Source organism: Urocitellus parryii, chromosome 6 (genome assembly GCF_045843805.1).
Source record: "Urocitellus parryii isolate mUroPar1 chromosome 6, mUroPar1.hap1, whole genome shotgun sequence".
NCBI classification, from domain to species: domain Eukaryota; kingdom Metazoa; phylum Chordata; class Mammalia; order Rodentia; family Sciuridae; genus Urocitellus; species Urocitellus parryii.
In genome coordinates, this window is record NC_135536.1 from 26,662,594 (window position 1) to 26,687,850 (window position 25,257).

The 25,257-nt window shown below is 53.0% G+C and overlaps 1 protein-coding gene across 1 annotated transcript in view; it reads right to left on the reverse strand.

Annotated features, from left to right (window-relative positions):
- Positions 1 to 15,079: 15,079 nt before the first annotated feature.
- The window catches only part of Lrrc74a (leucine rich repeat containing 74A), a 31,010-nt gene continuing 20,832 nt past the window's right edge, over positions 15,080 to 25,257 (reverse strand). Inside the window, exons 10-14 of the mRNA XM_026401752.2 lie at positions 24,245 to 24,340; positions 22,236 to 22,382; positions 18,656 to 18,763; positions 17,824 to 17,906; positions 15,080 to 15,177 (exon numbers count right to left, since the gene is read on the reverse strand). Coding sequence (XP_026257537.1) covers positions 15,141 to 15,177; positions 17,824 to 17,906; positions 18,656 to 18,763; positions 22,236 to 22,382; positions 24,245 to 24,340 — 471 coding nt within the window. The 3' untranslated portion in view covers positions 15,080 to 15,140. The remainder of the gene's footprint in view (positions 15,178 to 17,823; positions 17,907 to 18,655; positions 18,764 to 22,235; positions 22,383 to 24,244; positions 24,341 to 25,257) is intronic.

Consider the following 25,257-nt stretch of genomic DNA (forward strand, 5'->3'; position numbering starts at 1 on the left):
CCGCAGGGTCAATCAGCTGATCAGCCAGGCACCTGGCATGGCTCATCTTCAGGGCAGAAAATGGTAGTGGGCTAAAGCAAGAGTCTGGTTTATATATATATAGGTTTTCGTTAAGGGTGGGACAGGAGGGTAGTTTTGGGGTTCAGTGTATTAGGGTCGGCTGATTCTTTAAGGTAGAACCAGAATGTGAATGTGGAATTTCCTGGGACTAACTGTACTGGGGTCAGCTGACCCATTAGGAGTCAGGTGTGAGTTCCTTGGTGTTCCTTTACTTGGACTTATTTTCCATATCCTTGGGGGTGGGGGGGGGCACCACGCCCCAGGAGTCAGGTACTTTAAAAATTCTTCAACAGTGGAAGGCAACTAGAAAGGACTCAACTTTGCCCCAGGAAAGACCAGGGCCCAGAGCTCCAGTTGGGGCCTGCGGAGCTCTTCCAAGGACAGGCTTCCAGTTCCTTCTGGCCTGGGAACACCTGTCGTCTGAGAAATGGCTCTGGGACTGCCACTAGGTGGTGGCTAGGTGGGGGATGCAGCGGGTGGAAGGAGGCGAGGTCAGTTCACTGGGGGCTTCCTGCCATCGGGCATGGCACATAGGCCCCTGCCCCCCATGACCCTTACTGAAGCCTGTGTTTGAGGCAGGAGCAAAAGGACTGGCAGCCAGTGTAGATGGGTCGGGAAGATGGGGGCTGGTTAGAAAGGAGGTGGAATGCTACCACCTCCAGGACACCTCCCTGTCCGCCTCACCTGCTGCCAAGGTCACTTGCCCGGGAGCAAGGGGTTGTTAATGAGTACCCCCTGGGCGGCTCCCTTCCCGCCTTTGGGTCAGGTAGACGGGATGCCAGCTCTGGATCCCCTTCTGCCCCTACCCCTAGAAGTCTGTCTCTGTTCTATCCTTTAAGTAAAACTTGTTTGCTGCCCTTGCCTAGGCTTTTCTCAGGTGTTGAATCTTCAACCCGATTTCCAAAACCAGTATCATGTTCACAGTGACCCTGGGAGGGGGCTCTTTCCCCATCACAGGATGGGAAGGTGCAGCTGCGTTTCAAGGTCATGTGGCGGGTACAGGCTGGAGCTGTGTGCACCAGGCCCCTGCTGTGCTGTCCGGGAGGGCCTCGGGGAGTGGGCCACAGGGCCTCGCCTGTGGACTCCACATAACATTCCAAGCCCTCGTTTTCCCTGCCTGGGACAAATATGCAAAAAGAAAACAGCTTTGTGGGCCGGTGGGCGGGAGGCCTGCCCGGCACGGCTTTGAAGTTGGGAAGCTCGTCTGCTCCTTGGCTCCTCGGGTTCCCCCCCTGACACAAGCAAGTCGCTGCAGCCCGAGTTGCTGGACCCCGCCCTCCCTGCCCTAGGGGCCTTACTGGAGGTTGTCTGGCCCAGACCCCGAGACTGGGAGGTTTGAAAGCCTGGAGCCTGCTCACCCCCTCCAGGCCAGGGAACATTTGCATTTTAATGGAGAGGGGATTAGTGGCCCAGATCCTGGGAGATGCCTGGGAAGGAGTCTCCCGGCCCAGTTCTCAGCCGCTGGGGCAGGAGGTGGGGTGTGGAGGCCGTGCGGCCCGGGGCCCTGGCTCTCCGACGGCCGGCTGGTCTCTGCCAGGGCGGGCAGGCTCTGCTGGCCTGGCTTCCGAGAGCCGGGCTGGGGTCCAGGCCGGCCTTCGGGCAGCTCTTGAGGTTAAGTCTCCATGGCCTCCACCCCGACACACACTGGGTGGGGTCCCTTCCCACCCTCTTCTGTGGAGCCTGGATCCTTCCCAGCCCTGGCCAGGGACCCAGGCCCGCTCCTCTCCCACCAGCTCCCTTCCCGGCACCGCCTGACCCCAACCCAGCTGTGAGTGCCAAGGGAGGCCGAGCGCATCTGGGAGGTAGAAGCCAGGCGTCTGCTGGCCCGGCGGCTGGCCTGGCGGGAGGAGCAGGCCCAGCAGGCCCCGGCAGCGATCTGGAGGAATTTCTGAATTACCGACTGGCTGGAGACCAGAAGGCAGAGCGGGCCTGGGCTGGCCTGGCTGGCTGAGGCACCAGGAGCCTTCCCCATGGCTCGGCCTCACCTCCCGGCCTCCTTCCCACCCACTCACTGCCTGCCCTCCCACCTCAGATGTCAGCCTGCTCCAATGGCAGCTCCAGCCCCAGGCGATCACCAGCTAGCCTGCCCACTGCCCGGGTGGTGGAGGAGACCACCCAGGGCCTGAAGGGGCAGAGCCTGTCCCCTCCAGGCCCTGCCTGCTTTCTTCCCCACCTGCCACCCACTGAGGTCAGTGCTGTTCCTTATCCCTCCTCTTGGAGATGGGCATCATCTGGCACATTCCTGAAGAGGCCTTTCCAGAGTCTTTCTCTTCATTAGAGAAGTTGCAGGAGGGTGCAGGGTTGGGTTGCTGAGGGGAGGACTGGGTGGCTGTTCCAACACCCTGTAAGTCCATGTCCCAGGCACAAGGGCCTTTTATGTGTAAATATCCTCACCTGATGGGATCAGCTATGGAATTTGTGGGGTCATTTAATGTTAAAAAATTAAGAATTTCAAGATGGCGACAACAGGGCATGAAGCTCAGTTGCACAGGTTGCACACCCATGAAACTGACCCTATAGCCCCCAAACACTTGCCACCCTGCCTTCGCCCACCCTGTCTCTTCTGGTCTGTAATGGCATTGGGATCTTGGAGGGAAGGCTTGTCTAGCAGACTCCTGCGCCCTCTGCTTCTCACCTCCAATTCTCAGTGGAAGGCTCTCATGCCCTACCCCCGTCTTCCCTCTAGGGAAACTGAGGCAGCAGAGAGGCCCTGGGCCTCCTGATATCTTGAGGTCCCAGTTGACCAGAGGACGATGGTGGTGGCCTTAGGCCCGGGGCTCTCCGTGGTGGGCTGGGCCTCTGGTACCCAGTGGTGTCATGGTCCCCAGGGCTGGCACCCAGGAGCACAGCATTGCCAGCTCCAGACCCGGCCAGCGCCATGCCACCTGGGCTACTTTGCAGCACAGTAGCTGGCTCAGCCTGACCCAGCAGGGAGACGACCCTGGGGCTGTCCAGTCCCCTGAGCCAGAGAGAGGGCGGGGGCGGGGGTCACAGTCCAGGAGTGTCTGATTTGGGAGGTTTGCTGGACTCTGGCAGAGACCGCTGGGCCAAGGTCCTGGAGAGCAGGCAAGCTGTGCCCAGAGCTTAGGCACTGCCACTCCAGGGCAGGGAGACGCCAGGCCCAGGAGGCAGGCCGCCCAGGCCACAGCCAGGGCTGAGACCCTGCTTCTGAAGCCTCGTCCCCAGCCCTCCAGCCCTGCCACCAAGGCTCCAGCCCCTGTCATTAGGAGATGCTTAGCCAAGGCCCGAGGCGGGGAGTGGTCTGTGCACATTATTCCACTGATTCTCAAAAGTCCCAAGAGGTGGTCCTGTTACTGTAATACGACTCAGTTCAGCTGCCATTGGGTCCCCTGGGCTGTATTCCTCCTTTTCGGAAGTCCTTACGATGGGAATGTTTGGGGGACCATTTGTGTGTCTCCCTGGCTAGGGCTCCATGCTCCATGTCCCAGAGTAGAGCTGCCATTTTCTTTTTGGGGGGAGGGTGTTCCTGGAGATTGAACCCAGGGGTGCTTTACTACTGAGCCACACCCTCAGCCCCCCCCCCCTTTTTTTTTTAATTTTGAGAGAGGGTCTCGCTAAGTTGCTGAGGCTGGCTTTGAACTTGTGATGTTCCTGCCTCAGCCTCCCGAGTCACTGGGATCACAGGTGTGCACCACTGAGCCTGGTTTAGAGCTGCCATTTTAATTTACAGTTGTCATGTGATCTGATGTTCCAGGCTGTCACCCTGGTTGGTGCCACATGAAAACCTTGGCACGTAATAATTCTTCTGTGAATAATAAGGGAAGAAAGGAAAGAGTCCACCGAGGGGGGGCGGGAATCCAGCATAGGTCAGCCTGCCCGCAAGCCTGGGTCCTGACCACTGGGCTGCGCATCTCGTGGCCGCCCTAGGGAACCCTTGACACATGTCTCAGAGGCTGGTGAAGGCCCCAGGGACAAACTCAAGTGGAGCCCTGCACACAGGCTGGCTGGAGAGTGGGCAGGACCAGCCTTGGCTTCATGGAAGGAGCTTGGGGAGAAGTGTCCTCACTCCTGACGTGTGGTAGGTCTCCTTCATGGGAGGCCCCCGTGTCTGCTGGTTCCTGGGTGACTGACTGCCTTCCCGGCCCTGTAATATAGGGGTCTTGGGCATCCGGAAGATTCTGCCCCTGCAAGGGCTGGTGGCAGTCGGGCGTTAATAGGGAGGAAGGAATAACCTGCCTTTAGAGCAGGTTCCCAGTCTGAGCAATGGGGCCCTCCACTTCACAGTGCAGCTGGAAAATCTGCTCCTACAGCTTTGCAGGAGCCCCGGCCTCGGGGCCAACCCTTCTGTTAGCCTGAGCATCTGAGGCGCTCACCCCAGGCGTGTTTAGACCCAGGCCTGCAGGCTGCTGGAGCAGCTCTTGGGAAACCCCACTGCGGGGTTGCCAATGGCAGAATCCATTCCTGTTTCCTCCATCCTTGAAATGTGTCCCTCGCTTTCTCTCTGAGCCCCTACTCTGTGTCAGGTACGGTGCTAGGCGCCAAGGTCCAGGAAGGGAAGCAGAGCCCTGCACTCAGGGGCTCATGGTCCAGCGAGGGGGTGACCGGACCTCCAACACACAGAACGATGCCTGTCACACACAGCATGGGGAGCAGGGTCCATATTTCCAAGGAGGCTTTGGCGGAAAGGAACAGTGGAATCAACTCAAAGGAACCTACATGCACAATGTGCTTTGCCTTGCTTTGTAGGAAGGGCTGGGGGTAGGGTTGCCTGGCAACTTAGTGATCTTTCGAAGACACATTGAAGCTAGTCATCTTTTTCCTCTGTCATCCTCTATATTTTTGGTGACACTCCCTGTGGCAGGATGCATGTCACAGTTGCAAGCATCACATCCTCACACGATTGTGTCCAAAATCAGAGTGGAAGGACGGGGCCTCCTCCTGCACTGATTTCCTTTTATCAAGAAGAACAATATGTCCCAGAAGCGCCCAGTGGATTTTTCCCATGTCATTGGCCCCACTGGGTCACCCAGGGATGACGAGCGGCAAGGGAAGCTGGGAAATTGAGTACCCGGAGTTCTGGGTTCTGTTTCAGTAGGAGCCAGGAGAGGAACAATGGCCACTGAGTGGGAAAGAGGTCACCTGCCCCCTGCTCCATCGAGAGCAGGGTGTCTCCACCGTGGCACCGTCCATGCTCTGGCCCGGATGGTCACTGTGAAGGCTCCTCTGTGAACTGCAGGATTCGTCGCTACAACTTGACCTCCGCCAAATAGTGGCAACCTTCCCCAAGACATGACAACAACAAACATGTCCAGATATTGCCACATGTCCTCTTGAGGGGAGTAGGGAGAGAAGGGAGCAAAATCACCCCTCCCATTGAGAACCACTGATCTGGATCTAAGCCACAAGGAGGAGTCAGGGAAGCTGTCTTAATTCATCTTCTGAACTAGAACAAAATACCTGATGCTGCGTAACTCATAAAGAAAAGAAGTTTATTAATTGATTTTTCTATCCCCCAGTACTGGGGATAGAACCCAGTGGCAATGTATCCCTGAGCTACATGCCCCGCCTTTAGATGACGGGATGACCTAAGTTCCCATGACTGGCCTCAAACTTGTGATTCTCCTGCCTCAATCTCCTGAGTAGCTGGGATGACTGGCATGCACCACTATACCTGGCTGAGAAGAAATTTGTTTAGATCACAGTTTGGAGGGTCAAAAGTCCCAAGATTGAGTGGCCCTATCTGTTTGGCTTCTGGTGAGGGCCCCTGTGGCTGCATCACAACATGGATTACATTTTGAGATACATTTTGAGATGACGGGAAGCCAGAATGTGCTATGGATCAAACCCCGGACTTCTCATGCTAGGCAAGTGCTCTACCCCTGAGCCACATCCCCAGCCCTTGATCTACCTACTCTTGTGAGAAATAACTCATTTCATGAGACCATTAATCCCGCCTGAGGGCAGCTTCCCCAATGACCTAGGCCCCCCCTCTTATAGGCCCACCACCTCTCAGCATCACCCCACTGGGGACCCAGCTTCTGGAACATGAACCTGTGGGGACAGGAATCATCCCCAAACCCTAGAAGGTTTACCCAGGACTGAGATTTGAAGAATGAAGAGTCATTTAGCTGGGGGAAGTGAAAGAGGACATCCCCTTTTCCTTCCTACTCTCTTTCAACAAATATGCACTGAAACTCCCCCGGGTTCTCATACAGCTTGCATCACCTGCTTTATCCTGGACCCCGCTAACACCCCGCCGACAGATAAGGAAAGGGAGGCTCAGAGAAGTCAGAGGCTCTCCGCGTGGCCAGTGGACAGCACGCTGGGTTTAAAAACCAGGTTCTGGGCTGGGCCCTAGTTCCGTGGCAGAGTGTGTGCCTCGCATGAGCGAGATCCTACATTTGATCCTCAGCACAGAAAGAAAAGAAAGAAAAAGACTTGGTTCCTTTCCTTGTTCCCACTGCTTCTCCTTCCACCGTCACCTCCTGCCTGGGTCATCGCAATCACCTTCTAATCCATTTTCCTGACCTCCCTTGGCTCCCTAGATCTGTTCTTGACAGGTGGGCCTTTGGAGAGGTGCTGCAGTATGCCATCTCACTCAGATGTGCATTTTTACAGTGGCCCTCAGCGCCCACCCTATGCGGCCTCTCTTCTCCCAAGGCCCCCCTCCTGGAGGCCAGCCATGCTAGCTGATTTACTGCCCTCAGATGGCCCACACACTCCAGCTTCTGGCTCTCCCCCCAGGGATCCACAGGACTCTCCCACCTGGAGACCCTCCCAGCCCTCCTCCACCCCAGCTCTCTGGAACCTGCTTTCTTGGCTCTGTGCTACCCCCCTGTACATGGACTATAGAGCCGCTGGTAGGGGACTATTTACCAGCAGTCTCCTCTTGCTAGAATGTAAACTCTATTTAAGGGACGGGTTTGGTCTTATTTATTCACTGATGTATCCCAAACACCCACAACGGCACGGACACTTAATAAGTCTGCCCTGAATTTCATTGAAGTCACACTTTCATGTGAACAAATGCACCCTCTCCACTCTTTCTCAGAGGGTCTCCATTCTAGGTTGACCCCCTGCTAATTGTAAGAGGGGCGTTTGGTCAGCCCTTTTCACTGCTGTGATGGAAAGATCTGGTGAGAGCACTGTTAGAGGAGGAAAAGTTTATTTGGGACTCACGGTTTCAGAGGTTCAGTCTGGTCGGCTGACTCCATGGCTCTGGGCACAAGATGAGACAGAGCATCACCAAGGAGGATGACAATTTAGGACATGGTCATCCAGAAGCACAGAGAGCTCTGCTTACCAGTGACAAAATGTAACTGTCACTCCAGCTGCACCCTGCCTGCCTACAGTTGCCATTCAGTTAATCCATTCAAGTGGCTAATGCCGCCATTAGGGTTAGGATCTCATAATCTAATCACTCATCTCACTTGTAAGCTTTTTTAAATTTTAATTTGAATTTTTTTTTAGCTGTAGATGGACACAATAACTTTTTTTTTGTTTATTTAATTTGTTTTCGTGGTGCTGAGAATTGAACCCAGCAAGCGCTTTACCACTGAACCACAACCTCAGCCCACTTGTAAGTTTTTGGGGGACACCTCACACCTAAACCATAATAAAGGGGTTGTTTCTTATTTCACAGTATGCCTAGGAACCGCATTTTGAGGGCTGTGGGTTTTACAGGTTTTTTGTTTTTCTGCACTGGGGATTGAACCCAAGGGCACTTAATCACCGAGCCATATCCCCAGCCGTTCTTTATTTTTATTTTTGAGACAGGGTCTCGATAAGTTGCTTGTAAGTTGCTGAAGCTGGCTTTGAACTTGTGATCCTCCTGCCACAACCTCCAAATCACTGAAATTCAGGTGTGCACTACCCCCAGTGGGTTTTACAGTCTTTTTTTTTTTTTCCCCCTGGCTCAGGGATTGAACCCAGGGGCGCTGGACCACTGAGCCACATCCCCAGCCCTCTTAATATTTTATTTAGAGACAAGGTCTCACTGAGTTCCTTAGGGCCTCACTTAAATTGCTGAGCCTGGCTTTGAACCCACAATCCTCCTGCCTCAGCCTCCTGAGCCACTCGGATGACAGGTGGGCACCACCACGGCCCTGGTTGGTTTTACAGTCTTGAAACAACACCGAGTGGATGGAGCCCCTGTGTGGAGCCAGGACTCAAGGAAGGAGAAGCCCTGAGATGCCTCAGAGCAGAGGGGGTAGGAGTGGCAGCCTGTCAGGGGTGACCGAGGGGGAAAGGACAGCCCCCACCCCCCACCACGTGTCCAAGGTGTGCTTACAACTGGCTGCTCACAGGCTGCGGAACCTTGGAGCCCCAGTCCTTCCAGCACCTTCTCAGCAAGGGAGGCTCAGGAAGCACACTGGCTTCTGCATTGGGAGGGGGTCACCAACTTTTGCAGCAAGTAGCATGTTTGGTGGGGTGGGGGGATGGAAGGGTGGGGTGGGGGGGGGCTGCTCTACCTGGGGCTGCAGGGCCCGTGCTTCATCAAGGCCTCTTTCAAGGCCCCTGGGGATTTGGTGTTTATAACAGTGGAGCTTTTTTAAAAATTCAACATTTGTTGTGATCTCCCCTAATCCTTTTAAATATCTACTTTCTATCTCTACCTTTTTTTTTTTTTTTTTTTTTTGTACCATGGATTGAACCCAGGGACACTTAACCATTGAGTCACATCCCCTTCACCTGTTTTTTTTTGTTTTTTTTTTTGTTTTTAGAGACAGGGTCTCACTAAGTTGCTTAGGGCCTCGGTAAGTTGCTGAGGCTAGCTTTGAACTTGTGATCCTCCTGCCTCAGACTCCTGAGATGCTGAGAATACAGGTGTGCACTACTGTGCTCACCTCAGTCTCTACCATTTTATTTGTTAATTCATAGTTGTTTAAAAGAGGACTCCAAAATTGCACAAGCTCAGGGCCCACAACCCGAGTCTGCCCAGGGTGGAGAAGCCTGCTTCCCAAGTAGGCCCAGTGTTCTGGTCTAGGCCCCCCCAGTGGGGTCTGTGGCTGAAACAAGAGGCTTGGCTGCCTCTTGGGGGTACCTAATAAGAATTTGATTTTCCAGAACTTGGCGTGGGTTCGATTTCCTCTTTCTGGGCTTTCAGCATCAGACCTCAGAGAACTGGAAAAGTTGTGCAGAGACGGACTTGTGGAGTTGGAGCGCCCTCTGCTGGCAGGCCTGCAGTACAGCCCGGGTGACAGCATCCTGGCCGGGCTGTTAGGTTTCCCCAGAAGGCTAGTGGTCTGAGCCTCATATCCCTCAAATCCCCTCTTTCAGGGCATGGATACACTGGAGCACACACACACATGGCCCTCTAAAACTCAAATGTGCTTATATGTTCACATGTTCCCTTTCCACCCAACTTGGGGTAAAACCCTGGGTGTGCTGTGATTCAGTTCCTGCACTTCCCACACTTGGCATCAGACTCTGCTGGTTTTGGGGCCCATCCTCCTGAGACTGCCCAACTTCAGATGCCAGATGCAAGTGAGGTTCCCAGGGTGCCTCACTTCTGATGGAACAGCTGTGAACTTCTTCCCCTCCCCACCTTCTTTTTTTTTTTTTTTTGGTACTGGGAATTGAACCTAAGGGCTGAGTACATCCATCTTGAGACAGGGTTTTGCTAACTAGGTGAGGCTGGCCTTGAACTTGTGATCCTCCCTCCTTAGCCTCCCAGTCAGTCTTTGGAATTACAGGTGTGGGCCACCATGCCTGGTTTTATTTTATTTTATTTTTATTTTTTATTTTTTAAAGAGAGAGTGAGAGAGGAGAGAGAGAGAGAGAGAGAATTTTTAATATTTATTTTTTTTTAGTTCTCGGTGGACACAACATCTTTGTTGGTATGTGGTGCTGAGGATCGAACCCGGGCCGCACGCATGCCAGGCGAGCGAGCTACCGCTTGAGCCACATCCCCAGCCCCACCATGCCTGGTTTTATAGTTAGTTTTATTTTAAAGAATGATGCAGCTCAGGAACAGTCAAATGACGCACTGCCAAGATCTGGGAGGGTGGACAAAGCTTGGGAATGTCCCTTTGTGGGATGGGGCACTCCAAGAGCCCTGGTGGCTGGGGGTCTTAACATTTTCTTTAGGTAGGTGGGATGAAACTGGACTGCCCAGGAGTCTGATACCTAGCTGGACTCCTGCTTAGCCTTTCTTAGCTTTCACTGGGAAGCTACCTAGCCTGTGGGAGTCACCTCATTAGCATAACAAAGACACTATTACTCAAGAAATTCCAAAGATTTCCTTTTGAGTGTGTGTGTGTGTGTGTGTATGTGTGTACTAGGGATTGAACCCAGGGGCACTTAAACACTGAGCCACATCCCCAGCCTTTAAATTTTTTTTTTTTTTTTGGTACTGGGAATTAAACTCAGGGGTGCTTAACCACAGAGTCACATCCCCAGCCCTTTTTTAATATTTTATTTAGAGACAGGGTCTCAGTGAGTTGTTAGTGCCTCACTAAGTTGCTGAGGCTGGCTTTGAACTCTATCATCGCTGGAATTTACAGGCACATGCCACCATGCCTTGCAGCCTTTTAAAATATTTTTTAAAAAATTTATTTTGAGGAAGGCTATCCCTAAGTTTCTTAGGGCCTCCCTAAGTTGCTGAGACTGACCTGGAACTTGTGATCCTCCTGCCTCAGCCTCCTGAGTCGCTGGGATCCCAGGTGTGTACCACTGTGCTGGGCTCCAAGGATTTTTGAAGCTCTGGGCCAAGAACTGGAAAAACACCCTGCTATATTCTTCTATTCTACCTTGACAACTACACACAATCCTGATTGTGGCCCAGGTGTCTTGGAACCCACAGCAGCCAATCACTCATCCCTGCCCAGCTTCATTCTCGGACTTCCGGGGGCAGTGGTGAAAACACCAACCAAGGCCATTCAAGGGTCGTGCTGCTGGCCTCCCATAATGGGCACCCCTGGGCCCCTGGGCAGCCTTGCCCACCCTCCAGGAGGTCTGCTTCCTGAGGGAGATGGTTCCTTTCTCTGGTTCAAGGTCACTGGCCAGAAGCCAGCGCTCAGGACACAGACTGGTCTTGCCAGACATTGTTTTCTTTTGTTTAAAGCAAAACAAACCCCACACCCCCACTTGGCAAGGCAGGCCTGGTCCTCTGAGTCCACTGTAGCTGCCACCAGGACAGACACCAGAGGCTGCAGCCTGCACCCCTGACCTGCAGGCCCTGGGCCCTGACTAACCCACCAGCATCGTGGCCACCACTGCCCCCAAGAACTCCACTGGGATGTGATGCCCCAGCCACCAGAGGGACTCCTGGGTGGCTCCTGGTTCCTTGGATACCATTTCCTGAATCCGGAGTGGGTGCCTGGTGTAGGTATGAGCCCCTGTCACAATGCCTTCCCTGAGCAAAGGAATGTATACCTGTGGTACTGAGGATTGAACCCGGGGCGCTGAACCACTGAGCCACATGCCCAGCCCTTTTTATTTTTATTTGAAGACAAGGTTTCACTTCGTTTGCTAAATTGCTGAGACCGGCCTTGAATTTGCAATCCTCCTGCCTCAGCCTCCTGAGTCACTGGATTACAGGCATGCCCCACCCCAGCAGTGCCCTCCCACCTCCCTCTGATTCTTCTTAAGAATCTGGGCAGGTCTCTGGGTTTACTTAAACCCTGGGCCACAGCCCAAGCCTGGAACACCTCCCGAAGTACTGCCAAGGACATTTTGGGGATGGCTGCTCTGTTTGGCCCCTAACAGGCCCCTGCTGGACCTACAGCGGCTGCAGCCCTGCCTCTTAGAGCAGAAGTCTACAGTACAGAGGTCATGCTTATATTAGGCCCTCATGGTATGCCAGGCCTGTAGCTTAACGTTCCAAATGCATCATTTCAATAAATAATTTTTCTTTTTTTGGTGCTGGTGATGGGGCTCAGGGCCTCTCACGTGCTAGGTATCATTAGATTCAGAGAGAAGGCACTGCCCAGTCACAGAGCTGGTCATTGGTAAAGCCAGACAGAATTCAGGCCCGGAACTGTTTAAATGCCAGACTTCACATGTGCAGCCACTTTATGGTTCTGACAGACAGATATTCCACGCAACATTTGTCTTCGCACCTGCCATCTCCCAGGGAGCTGGGGAGTGGGGCCAGTGGGGGCAGCAACCAGCCCTTGAGAATCTGGCCACAGCAGAGCCTCCCCTCTCTGATTTTGGGTCTCTCTCACTTGTGGGAAGCCTTTCTTACACATGATTGGGCACCTCCCTGACTGGGTGTGAGGCGGTCAGGCCAAGCTGTGTCAGAACTTATCCCCACCTTTTTAAGGTGCGAGAGAGAGCCCATCTGTGTGGGGGTGTGACTGACCAGTGACCCTGAGACCAATCACTGACACTGACCTGGGAATGCTGTCCCCCTCGACCTTCTTTGGATGGAATTTTTCCCTGAATTTCTTGTTCCCCAATAAAAGGCCACTCTGGCTTGCTCCTTCCTCTCTCCTGCTGGTCTCTTATGTAAACCTCGCTACCCCACCAGGTGGCTCCAGGTAGGAGCCAGGAAGGGCCGACTCTGAACTGGGCAAGAAAAAGGTAAATTGAGTTATGTGTCTTTATTGTGATCTCACTAGTTAACTTCTATGCTTAGGACCTCTAGTATGAAGCTAGTGTGCTGGTGGCACGGCAGACCCACTAGCCAGTCCCGTCTGGCCAGAGCTCCTCTGCTTATTAGTTTACTTATTCATTCTGGTGCAGAAAGGAGGTCAACAGAACATGCAGCTAACTGCCCCCTCCCCAGCTCAACCACAGCTGCACGGGGCCAGTAAGCATCATCTCAAAGACCTCAGGGAGCCAGGGCCACAGGGCCAGGGTCTGAATCTCAGCATTGCTCATTACTAGGTGGGGGGGATCTTGGGCAGGGTGCTTAACTTCTCCATGCCTCTATTTCCCTAAATGTAAAATGGGTTTATTAGAAGCGCTTACCACACAGCCACTGGTAGGATGCAGCGTTGGTGCATAAAGTCGACCTGAGTCGTGTATGGAAGGAGGCTCAGCCCGAGGCCTTCCACTCCTGACTCTGCCGCTCTCTGCTGCTCTTGCAAGGCCCCTCCGCCTCCACGGCGGTCAGTACCAACTTGTGCGCTTGCGCAGTCTTACCATAGCAGAGCCTTCTCTCTTCGGGTTGCCCAGCTCCAGGGTGGGCAGGCTGGGGCAGGGACCTCCTGGGTGCGAGGTCGCCACCAGTGACCATGATTCATGATGAGAACTCGGGGTCTGGGGCGGTCTGCCCGGGCATAGGCTGCTGACCTTTGGGGTTCAGGTTTCAGGCTGGGCTCCTGGGGCAGAAGTTGGAGAGGACTCCAGGGTTTAAGAAACCTGAGTCCAAAGCATCGCCCTCCGAGGACTTTTGGAGTTGAGCTGACATCTAGTGGCCAGAAGAAGGCATGACTCCACCTTCGGGGGCTCTGGGGCTCAGCCATCCATCCCTCACCCACCTGTGGGGGCCAGTGTCACTGCGTGGCCTGGAGGGCTGAGGGTGGCCGGCTGGGTGGGTAGTGGTTTCCCATAATCTCCATCATTCCCCCAAATCATCCGATCTAACCAACAGTGGCGGCCTTTTTCAATTTTGAGAAAGAACAGAAGCATCTTGGGGAAAAATGCAATTTTTATTGATCCACAGACATTACAGATTTGGGATTTGTCCAATACAAAGGCTGCTCCTTCCGGGCTGCACACCCTCCTTAGGGTTCCACCCCGATCCCAACAGTTATTGGATGCTCCATCATGGAGAACTCAGAGAATTTCATGGGCTATAAAGATTTAAGAGCTCAAAGCCCCTGGGGCTGGGGATGTGGCTCAAGCGGTAGCCCGCTCGCCTGGCATGCGCGGGGCGCTGGGTTCGATCCTCAGCACCACATAAAAATAAAATAAAGATGTTGTGTTCACCAAAAACTAAAAAATATTTAAAAAATTCTCTTTCTCTCTTTCTCTCTTAAAAAAGCCCTGACTTTGGAAGCTTGCTTGTCCACAGAGCACCCTGAAGCGTCTTGTAGATATTTCAGCCTGGAAGCTCCTAGTTGCTTTATTTTTTCATCAACCTAATTTGGCCTCTAAACCCCTATTTCACCACAGTTGGTGGAAACTCAACTTCAGGACCATGGGGGTTGAGCCTTACCTGTCAGGAAAGCCCTGGTTATCTGTCCACACTGATCATAGTGTACAGGGGACAGTTCCCACCCTTGGTGGTCCACAATGGGGACTACTAAGGTTAATCAAAAGCCTCCAGGGTGCCCGTTCCACCCACCTGAGCTGAGCAGGCTCCTGTTTTCTTGCTCAGCTCTTCCTGCTTCCCCGGGGAATTTTAAAACAAAATGCAGAACCCCGGGCTCCTGGGATGGGCTGGGAAGCCTGTCTTTAGCAGTTCCATTTTTGGGGTGGAACCACTGAGGCTCCAAGGTTGCATGGCCAGGTCGTGCCGGCCTCGACTGGACGCCAGGTCTCTTGGTCTTCCACCCCAGGCTCCCTGCTTAGGACCTGTTGAGATTTGCTTCTAAAGGGCTCTCCCCCACCTCCTCCGCATCGGTTCCCTCTGCCACTGCCTCTCATTTCAGAAATCCTTCCCCTTAGCTGGATGCTGTGGTGCATGTCTGTAATTCCAGTGACTCGGGAGGCTGAGGCAGGAGGATTGCAAGTTCAGGCCACCCTGGGCAACTTATGGAGGGTGTCTTAAAAAAACAAATAAATAAAAAGGGCTGGGGATGTAGCTCAGTGGCTAAGTGCCCTGGGTTCAATCCCCAGTATCAAAAAAGAAAAAGAAAAAAAAATCCTTCCCCATGACACATGGTTCATAAGGACCATGACAACTGCTTTTGTCCTCTGACCTGTTCCTGGCCGGCTCTTTTCCTTCTGCCTAGAAACTCTGTTCCAGTCCCATTGTGTCTTTGTCGCTCTTCACGAGACCACCCAGAACATGTCCGCTGGTGGTCACTCAAACCAGAAGGTGCCCCTACAGAAGGGCACGCTGCCAGCAGCCCAGAGACACACCCAGAACTCAGCCAGACTTTATTTGCTTGAGCATAGTCCTGGCTATGGCATTTGTCCCCTGAGCTTCTGGTCCCCTCACTGGTCTTCACTGCCGCCATCGACTTGCCAAGACTTCTTGCGTGCCGGAACTTCTTTCCAGATCAGTGTTGTTGCTCTGACTTCTGCCCTTTGAAAAAACTGGGTATGAAAGTTAGGGAATGAGGATGACGGAGGGTCAGGACGAGAAGCTCATGGCTGACGGGCGAGCACCTTAAGACTGCCTCAAATTCAGACAGGACCATCCAGAAAGGTCTCTCTTGGGTTGGCAAGACACTGATGGTGGGTTCTGTTCTGTGTCGGCAGGGGGCTGTCTCAGAGCACTGGTTTGCAAGATTGGCAAGGGTTGGGCAGATTTAAATTTCAGAATGCACCCAACCTTGAGCCCAGCCAATGCTGTGCACCCCACCAAACCTACCTTAGAAGAACACATGTGTGCAAACACTGTCTACACAAGGGTGTTTGTGACTGCTATTTGCAGTAGCAAAATATTGGAAATTGCTTTAGTGTGAATGAAAATGAGATTAGATCACGAGGCTGCTATGTCATGAAATACTAGGTGGTGTTAATACCGTTCCAACGTGGAAAGGCCACCAAGATGTAATGTTAGGGCAAAGCAAGTTCAGAGAAAATGAAAGTCTGCCTCTATTTATGATCAAAACCTGTGTGTCAGCATGTCTGTGTTTGTAAAATAAAATTTAATAAGAACACATATGGGCTGTGCGTCTACCTACCATGTGCCAAGTATTGTCCTAAATGCTTTGCAGGCATTAACTCATTTCCTCCTCAAAAACTCCAGTGCTGTGCGTACTATTATTGACTCCGCAATATGAGTGAGGAAACCGAGGCACAGGGAGAATGGGAACGTGTCCAAGGTTGCCCGGGAGTGATTTGGGACTGGACCCAGGTGCTCTGGCCCTAGAGCCCATGTTTTTAACCATTACTGGTCTCACGCTCACCCTCACATATACGCTCACCCTCACGCATACAATTCAAGTGCTAGATTACAAGCACTTGATTTGCTCTGAGAGTCCTTTGGGGAGCAGAGTAAACTGGGAGAGGAGATTAAAGAGGGCCTTCATTTCTTCTTTGCTATATCCCCAGCCCTGTTTTTTTAAACGCTTTTTACTTGTTGATGGACCATTATTTATTTATTTATTTTGTATGTGGTGCTGAGAATCGAACCTAGTGCCTCACTAGGCGCTAGGCAAGTGCGCTACCACTGAGCCACAACCCCAGCCCACAAGGAGATATTAATTGTGACAAAAAAAAGATTCATGCAAAGATAAAAATTACAACTCTGCACTTCAGTAGAACTAGTAGAACAGTGATGTATGATTTCAAGGGGCAATTAGAGGTGGCCCCAAAGGCCCCCAACTGGAGACTTGGGGACTTAGGTCCCAGTTCTGCCTCTCGATGGCAGTGTGACCTCATCTGCTCACCTGAGGTGTTTGCCTGACTTGGGACCTTCTGGAACCTGAGCTATACCTGGGTACTTCCTGCCAGTTTCCCGAGGGAAGGCAGGAGGAGGAGCTCAGGACAGAGGCCAGCGAGCAGGGTAAGAGTTGGGGGCCCTTGGGGTGTGCAAACCTGAGCCATCTATGAGGCTCCTTTTTGCTGGATGACAGTGTCACTGTGTTATCACCCAGTTTTAAGATGAGGGAGCCTGAGAACCCCGTGCACAGCCTCACCCTTTGTAGCCAGTCAGCCTGCCCTTCCCATCTGTGTTGGGTTTCTCCATATGGAAGGTGCTGAGCTGGACCAGGGCAGAGGTGCTGGGAGGAGCCTGTGGTGCAGGACCAGTGGGGGGCCCCTTCTGGGGTCCTGGAGGAGGTCCTTCTGGGGTCCTCCCTCCTCCCTAGGGAGGCAAGGATCCCTAGGGAGCCCATCTGCAGACCCCTGCCTGGGGGGGCAGTGTCCACCTGCACCTCTGCGAGATGGTCAAGAGTGGTGGGTGAGCCAACAGGTTCTAGAACCACAGGGACCTGGGGTCAAGGGCAGTAGCTGTCCCTTTCCAGCTGTGAGAATTGAACTTCCCTCTCTAACTGCAGTTTCATCATTTGCCAAATGAGATAATAGTAGCTTGGCGGCAGTTGGGTGCTGTGGGAATTCAGGTCAGCACCTGTGTGGTGAGGGCAGAGTGCGTGGCATGTGGTCAGGGCTTGGCGAGGGTTGATTACTGTTCTTAACTTTGTCACAGTCCAAGGAACTTGCCCTGAGTCACAACCTGCCTGGCCCCCTACGCTGGGGCAGAGTTGGATGACCTGTGGATCCCCAATGCATCAGCTGGATCACACTTTGGCATGGGACACTTGCTGTCCCTCTGTCCTCCTGCCCTTGTCTCTCTGTCTTGCCTAAACTCAACTGAAACACCACCACCTCCTCCCACCAGACTGATGCCTCCCCTGTGGGCCACGGTGGTGTCCTGCACACCTGCCCTTTCTCTTACTTCTGTGGAGCCTAATCAGGTGACCCTCATCTCCCCCCGCCCCCGTGAGCCCCCCTGACGTCCCCCTCCCCCCGCCCCGGGAGTCTGGGCTGAAGCTCCTTTGCCTGGTCCCAGCATCTGGCCCAACATCCAGCAGCACATGGTGGAGGGTCCAGCCATGCTCGGCAATTAAACTGAAGAGGGGAAGAAGGTGAGCTCGGGCTGGGAATGTGGGGGAAGGGCAGCCAGTTGCTGCAGGGGGTGGGCTCTAGAACTAGGCAGAGGATGAGTGCCCCGGGAGCTCATGCCCACCCAGCCAGGGCCCCGAGGAGAGCCCTGGGAGGGCCACCTGGCCTCACCTGAAGTTCACCATGCCTTCCTCCTCTTCCAGTCTCCTGATCAGCTCCCGGACTTGGTACCGGTTTAGGGGGACCTTGTTTTGCTGAGAAGGTCAATGGAACATGTTATCCTTTGCACCCCATCTCCAGCAGCCCCCATGCCTCACCCCTCTTGGGACCACGGTAAGCAACTGAGGGCAAAGAGGAAACTGGGTCCAACACGAGGAAGGGCTAGAAGACCCCCCGCCCCAAACCACAGGTCAGGGCTCAGACTCCAAAAGCCCCCCTTTTGGGAGAGAAGTAAGGGAAAAGGAGATGAGGATCTGGGTGCAGTAGGTGGCCCTGGAGTGGACATGGACAGTCCTTTGCAGCAGGGAAGGGCCACTCTTGCTCCCGGCTGCTGAGTCCTGGCCAGCCCTCTTCACCCCGCACCTGGACACTGGGTCTTACCCATCCCTGCCTGGGCCTCCCGCAGCCCCCTGCCTTGGGCCCAGGCCTCCCAGGATGTGCTGATGATGGGCTCCTTCATATTTACATTTTAGGGGGTCTTCAACACCTTCATTACATTGGAGGGCGGGGGGAATTGGGATTTCAGGCAAGATGGCGGGGCCGAGGTGGAAACACTGGGGGTTTGGGATGTGGTGGCTTCTCTCACTGCTCTTTCCATCTTCCCAGCAGCCACATGCATTGGGGACAAAGGCCTATACGATGAAGAATGTGGGGCATGTTGGATCAGTGGCATCAGGCCACATGGCAGAGAATGACTTGGGCAGGAGGCTGAGGGAGGCCTTGGGTTTTCTCTGGGTCTAGATAAGTGAGCGAGGGTTCAGCACCACGAAGAACCTCAACGCACCTGCACCATCACCTTCCGGAACTCGCCCACGGGCATCTTTACTGTCCCAGCAGGGTTCAGTCTCTGGAAGAAGTCCACGACTGTGATTTTGTTCTGGTCTGCGTAGCTCTGAGTGAAGCAGGAGATCCCAGGAGTGAATAATGGGTCTTGTCACGGCTGTCACTACTCTCCCTCCACTCCCCCAAAGAGGAGGCCCAAGGTTCCAGACCCAAGAGGCTGGGGAGGGCAGAGGGCAACTCAGCAGCCTGAGCCCCCCCAGACTTTAGAGGTGGTTGAAGAGGAAGGGCCTTGCACAGGTGGAGGCGGGCAGGAGGGCAGGACTGCAGGCCAGGTCTTGGGTTGGCCTAGTTTCTTGCAGATCTCCTCCCCCACCCCTGCCCCACTGAGCAGAAGCTCCATCCATTTCCTCCATCCTTTTTTTTTTTTTTTTTTTAAAGAGAGAGTGAGAGAGGAGAGAGAGAGAGAGAGAGAGAGAGAGAGAGAGAGAGAGAGAGAGAGAATTTTTAATATTTATTTTTTAGTTTTCGGCAGACACAACATCTTTGTTGGTATGTGGTGCTGAGGATTGAACCCGGGCCGCACAAATGCCAGGCGAGCGCGATACCACTTGAGCCACATCCCCAGCCCCCATTTCCTCCACCCTTAAGAGATGGACATCAATACTGTCAAGAGGCCACAGCGCCAAGGGAGTAGGGACGGTGATCATATCCCCGTTATTTGATTTTGGGGAGGTGGGGGCAAGATTCCAGGAATTTCTAGGATTCTCCGTTTTGCACAAATGCACATAAGGAGAAGTACTTGGTTAGAAAATTTGAAAAATATTTTTTCATTGTTTCCCTTTTCAAAGATATTAATTGCATTGTAAGGCAACTTTTTTATTTATTTAAAAATAAATTTTTAAAAATTTATTTTTATGTGGTGCTGAGGATGGAACCCAGGGCCTTGCACGTGCTAGGCGAGGGCTCTGCCACTGAGCTCCAGCTCCAGCCCCTGTAAGGCATCTTTAAATGTGCAAAAAGAGACCCTGAGTTCCATGCCCAGCACCAAGGACACAGACCCACACCTCACACTCTACACTCTCAGACCACATTCCCAACCATTCACCAGGTCTGGGAGATGGTTCCATAATGACCCTCTTACACCCGTCCTTCATTTCCATCGTCATCTTCAGGCAAGTTATCATTCCACATCCAGGAGCCTACAGTGGTATTGGGTTTTCCCAACTCCCACTTTATCCCCTTCAGTTCATGTCACTTCCCAAAGCCACAGAAATAATCCCCCTGCCCTGCTGGGTTCACGTCACATCTACAGCTCAACAGCTCTTGCTGGTGCCCTGCTTCCCATGGAATCAAACCCCAACTTGAAGCCTGAAATCTGAGCACACGTCATCGAGTCCAGTCTCCCACGCCTGCTGGGAAGCTCCTCTGTGAGCCACGTGGTTCCTCCGCTGGTTTCACGCGGTTCTGTTCGCAGCGCCCCCCCCCCCCCGCCCCCGCGGGCGGTGCACAGCGCCCCCTATGTGCAGTCCCACCTCAGCACCTTGGCAGGAATCTTTTTCTGAGAACTCCGCGCCCTCTTCCTCACCAGTCTCTGCCATCTGCAAGGCCCCTCCCCACCCCACTTCTTGCAGGAAATCACCCTTTATTTTCACCCACTCTTGTGCTCATCTCTGCCTTGGATTCTGATTGTAATAGTGTCTTCATCACTTCTTTATTCTCATATGACATTTTCTATTGGTCATTACTGAATCTATCCCACCTTTCCAACCAAATTTTTGGCTTCCCAAGGGGAAGGCCTGTTTTACCTGCATGACTTGTTGAGCCCTACCCCAAGATGGCTTTTTTTTTTAAATATATATTTTTGGTACTGGGGATTGAACTCAGGGTTACTCGATCACTGAGCCACATCCCCAACCCGACTTTGTATTTTATTTAGAGCAGGGTCTCTCCCTGAGTTGCTTAGCACCTTGACATTGCTGAGGCTGGCTTTGAACTTGCGATCCTCCTGCCTCAGCCTCCTGAGCCACTAGGATTACAGGCGCCCGCTACTGTGCTTGGCTCCAAGATGCTTTTTCTATACTCTTCCCCCAACCCCCATGTCCTGGAGACCCAGTGGCATCTGAGACTGACTCTGGCTCCCGGTCTGCAGCTCCCAGGCATGGGTCGCTCCCCATTTCTATCCTCTTTTGAAGTTGGGGGTGGGGCCTCACCTTGCCTCAGACAACTCCATGCCAGTTTACCGGAGCATCCTGCTCCCCTTGCAAAACAGGTTCCTCTGTGGTTCCATCTGGAGTCATCTATTCAGGAATGTACTGATACCCTTTTCACATGACAATAATTTTCATGCAAGAGTTTTTTTTTTTTTTTGTACTGGGGAGTGAGCCCAGGGTCACCTAGCCACTGAGCCACATCCCCAGCCCTTTTTGTATTTTATTAAAAAAAAAAAAAAAGGTCTCACTGAGTTGCTCAGGCTTGCTAAGTTGCTGAAGCTAGCTTTGAACTCATAATCCTCCTGCCTCAGTCTCCCGAGAACTAGGATTACAGATGTGTGCCACTGTGCCTGGCTATGCAATTTTTAAAAATTACTTATCCCTGGAAACTGAGGCACAGAGCAGACCAACCCGGGGCAGGTGGTAGCCCTGGGGCAGGCACCTGCAGGCAGCAGTGGGCTCCCGAGCTCCCCCACTGCCGGGAAACCCCAGACCTGGGTCTGGCCCTGGCTCTGCGAGGTAAGCAGTTCATATCCCCTTTCGGCTCGAATGTTCTCCCATTTAAACATCTTCAGGTCATATCCACTTCCTGTGATTTCCTAGAAACCATCTAAGGAAAGAAAGCCAGATGCAAGCCACTACAAATAAGGCTTCAGCTGTCCCTTTTCAGCGGAAGCCAGCCAACAGCCATCCCAAACCACGGGGAGTCTTGGCATCCTGTGGAAAGAGCCTGCATTTGGGGGCGTTGTCATGTGGCAGGCCTTGCCGTAGGCGCCTCGTGCGTATTAACTAGGTTAATCTTCACAGCGACCCTCGGGGGGTGGGTGCCCACTGTACAAGTCACAGAGAGCCTTGGTGACTTGCCTTACATGGAGAGCTTGGGTGGTGGAATCCATCCTGTGCCACCCCACTTCCCTCCCCCCCGCCCGATCTCAGACCTTCCCTCCTCTGGGAGGTAGGATGCACTCAGGGACCTAGCATCCGTGGGGACAGTCCAATCTGTAGTCTAAGGGGCTGAGACATTCCTTGTTAATAAAGGACTGTACTGCCAGGTGTGGTGGTGCACGCCTGTAATGCCAGTTGACTTGGGAGGCTGAGGCAGGAAGATCGCAAGTTCAAAGCCAGCCTCAGCAACTTAGCGAGGCGCTAAGCAACTCAGTCAGACCCTGTCACTAATAAAATATAAAAAGAACTGGGGATGTGTGTTGGTGGTTAAGTACCCCTGGGTTCAATCTCTGGGACCAAAAAAATAAATAAAAATAAAATAGTACAGACGCTTTGCGGAGGAGAGACGCTGGGCAGCTGATGGGGGTCAAAGGCTGCCTCTCTCCAGGCCTCCCTGGAGGCTCCGAGAGGAAGGCAGGAGCTCACCTGGATCAGTTTCATGGGGTTTGCCATCAGGAAGGTGCTCTTCTTGGCAGAGAAACCCTGAACTGACTTGTGGATCACGTCCAGCTGGGGGTGGACGGCACAGACCCCATCCAACATCCTCACGAATTGCTCGGTTACCAGCACATTCTGCAGGGGGAGAAAGGGACCGGTGCTATGGCTGCGCTCTCTCCCGCCCAGCAGCAGGCCCTCCCCTTCCACCCAAGCCGGAGTCAGGAACTCGGGTCTTTCCCAATTTGTTCTGCGGTGCCACTCCAGGACTGGGATGGTTCTGGAGTTTTAGAGCTTGTGGTCTGACTCGTGAGTCTCCTAGGTGATGGTGTTCAGCCAGCTGTCTGCATGGAGTTCTGGTGGTGTATCACAGGCTGCCAGCTCAGCTCTGCTCTCAGATGGCAAGTGGATGGACGTGAACACATTTGATGGACAAGAGACAACTCTGGAGTTGAGTAACTAGTCCTCACACAAATACCCCAGATACACACATCCACGTGAGGGTTGTTCTTCAGACCTGGTGCCCCGGAGAGCATCCCTAGTCAAGCCACCCCGTCATGGCTCAAATGGAATCGGGAGCTCCCCCTGTTGGAAGTGCCCTTGGAGTTGGTGTATAGGACATGGGAGAAAATGCGTCACTCTTGGCCTCTACAATTTGATCAACCTGTGTGTTCCTCAGCTGTGGTTCAGTATCTTTTACCTTTTCAAATTAAACTTCTGCTTAAGGTCTGAGGACTTTGTAGGTATATTCTGGACAAAGTCCTAGGAGCGTGTACAAAGCAGGGCCTTCGATACCCTTTGGTTATGGTGGCTTAGTTGACAAAGGGGAAGGAAAGGGCTGTGCTGTGGTTGGGGTTCCTGTGTTGGTTCCCAGGGTAGTGATGTGGGACTTTTCAGAGGTGGAGTAAGTTTTTTCCTTTTTGGTACCGGGGATTGCACCCAGGGGCACTCAACCCCTGAGCCACATCCCCAGCCCTACTTTGTATTTGATTTAGAGACAGGGTCTCACTGAGTTGCTTAGCGCCTTGCTTTTTGCTGAGGCTGCCTTTGAACTCATGATCCTCCTGTCTCAGCCTCCCGAGCTGCTGGGATTACAGGCATGGGCTATGGAGACAGACATATCTACAGGAGACACCAGGAGAACAGGAAGGCAGAGATCGGGGCTCTGTGTCTACAGGCCGAGGAACGCAAGAGAGGGAGAACAGACCCCAGAAGTAAGGAGAGAGGTCTGGAGCAGATTCACCCTCACAGGCCTCAGAAGGACCCAAACTGCTGTCGCCTTGATCCTGGACCTCTGGTGCCCCAGACTGTGAGACAATCCAGTTCTGTTCCTTAAGCCACGGGTTTGTGATAAAGCTGTCCCGGGAAACGGCCACAGTACTCAGTGTACCTCCCTGAGCAGGATCAAAGGAGCTAGCTCAATAGAATCACTTCAGGAAAAGAGCGTCCGTCCGATGGTCGGCAGGACTGGATGTTGTCATTACCCACTGCCCCCTGCGTGCTGATTCGGCAGGAGTCCTGCAGGAGTCTGAAGTCACCTGGGTAGGCTTTCCCCCTCCATCAAGGGGCAGGAGATAGACTCCGAGTGCAAGAGGCCAAGTCATGACATGAACATACAAGTTTCTGCGTGTTTTAACACCCAGGTCATAAAAGATCCTGTGATTCTGGAATGTTCTGAGATCCGGGCCATTTTCCATCAAAGCAGACAGTAAACAAATTCTGTTGTTGGGTCTTCTGGCTTTTCCTTTGGGTGTTTGTCTACCTCTACTCTCCGGTGTTAGTGCCCTGGTTCCTGGGATCTGCTAATTACTTCACATTGTGGTGCTGTTGGTTGAATGGCTACTCCTGATCCACCAGAGATGCCCCAGCTGTACCAAAGGAGGGTCCTTTACATGGAGTGAGAGGGCCCATGGGGGAGGAGCTGGTGGCACTGCGGGCACAGAGGGGGCATGGGAACTGGCTCACGCCCTGGGACAAGTGATGACCATTCGATCACTTACAGAAATGTCAAGTTCTTCCATCTTGGATTTGGGGTTCCTTTTGATGGCTTGGACAAGCAAAACAGCCCCCTCCATGTTCATAGGGTTCAGGAAAAGCTGTAGGAAGAAGAGCAAGGCAGGATGAGACTGAGACCAGAGCAGGAGAGGCTGGCTCCAAGCTGACTTGCACTTCCTCCCATTGCACTACATCCTTTGTCTTCCCAGACTTCTCTGTCCATCTGTCCACCCACCTGTCCACCTCACTGCTTATCCATCCAACCATCCATCCATCGATCCATCCATCCATCCAACCATCCATTCAACCATCCATCTGTCCATCCATCCAACCATCCATCCATCCAACCATCCATCCATCCATCCATCCATCCAACCATCCATCCAACCATCCATCCATCCATCCAACCATCCATTCAACCATCCATCTGTCCATCCATCCATCCATTCAACCATCCATCAATCCAACCATCCATCCAACCATCCATCCATCCATTGATCCATCCATCCATCCATCCATCCAACCATCCATCCATCAATCCAACCATCCATCCAACCATCCATCCATCAATCCAACCATCCATCCAACCATCCATCCATCAATCCAACCATCCATCCAACCATCCATCCATCCATCCAACCATCCATTCAACCATTCATCTGTCCATCCATTAATCCAACCATCCATCCATCCAACCATCCATCCATCCAACCATCCATCCATCCATCCATCCATCCATCCATCCATCCAACCATCCATCCATCCATCCAACCATCCATTCAACCATCCATCTGTCCATCCATCCATCCATCCAACCATCCATCCATCAATCCAACCATCCATCCAACCATCCATCCATCCATTGATCCATCCATCCATCCATCCATCCAACCATCCATCCATCCATCCATCCATCCATCCATCCAACAAGTATTTTCTGGAGGCCGACTATGTGCCAGCCACTGGGCTAAGCCCTGAGGGATGCACAGCAGACATGACAAGGTTTCTACCCTTCAGG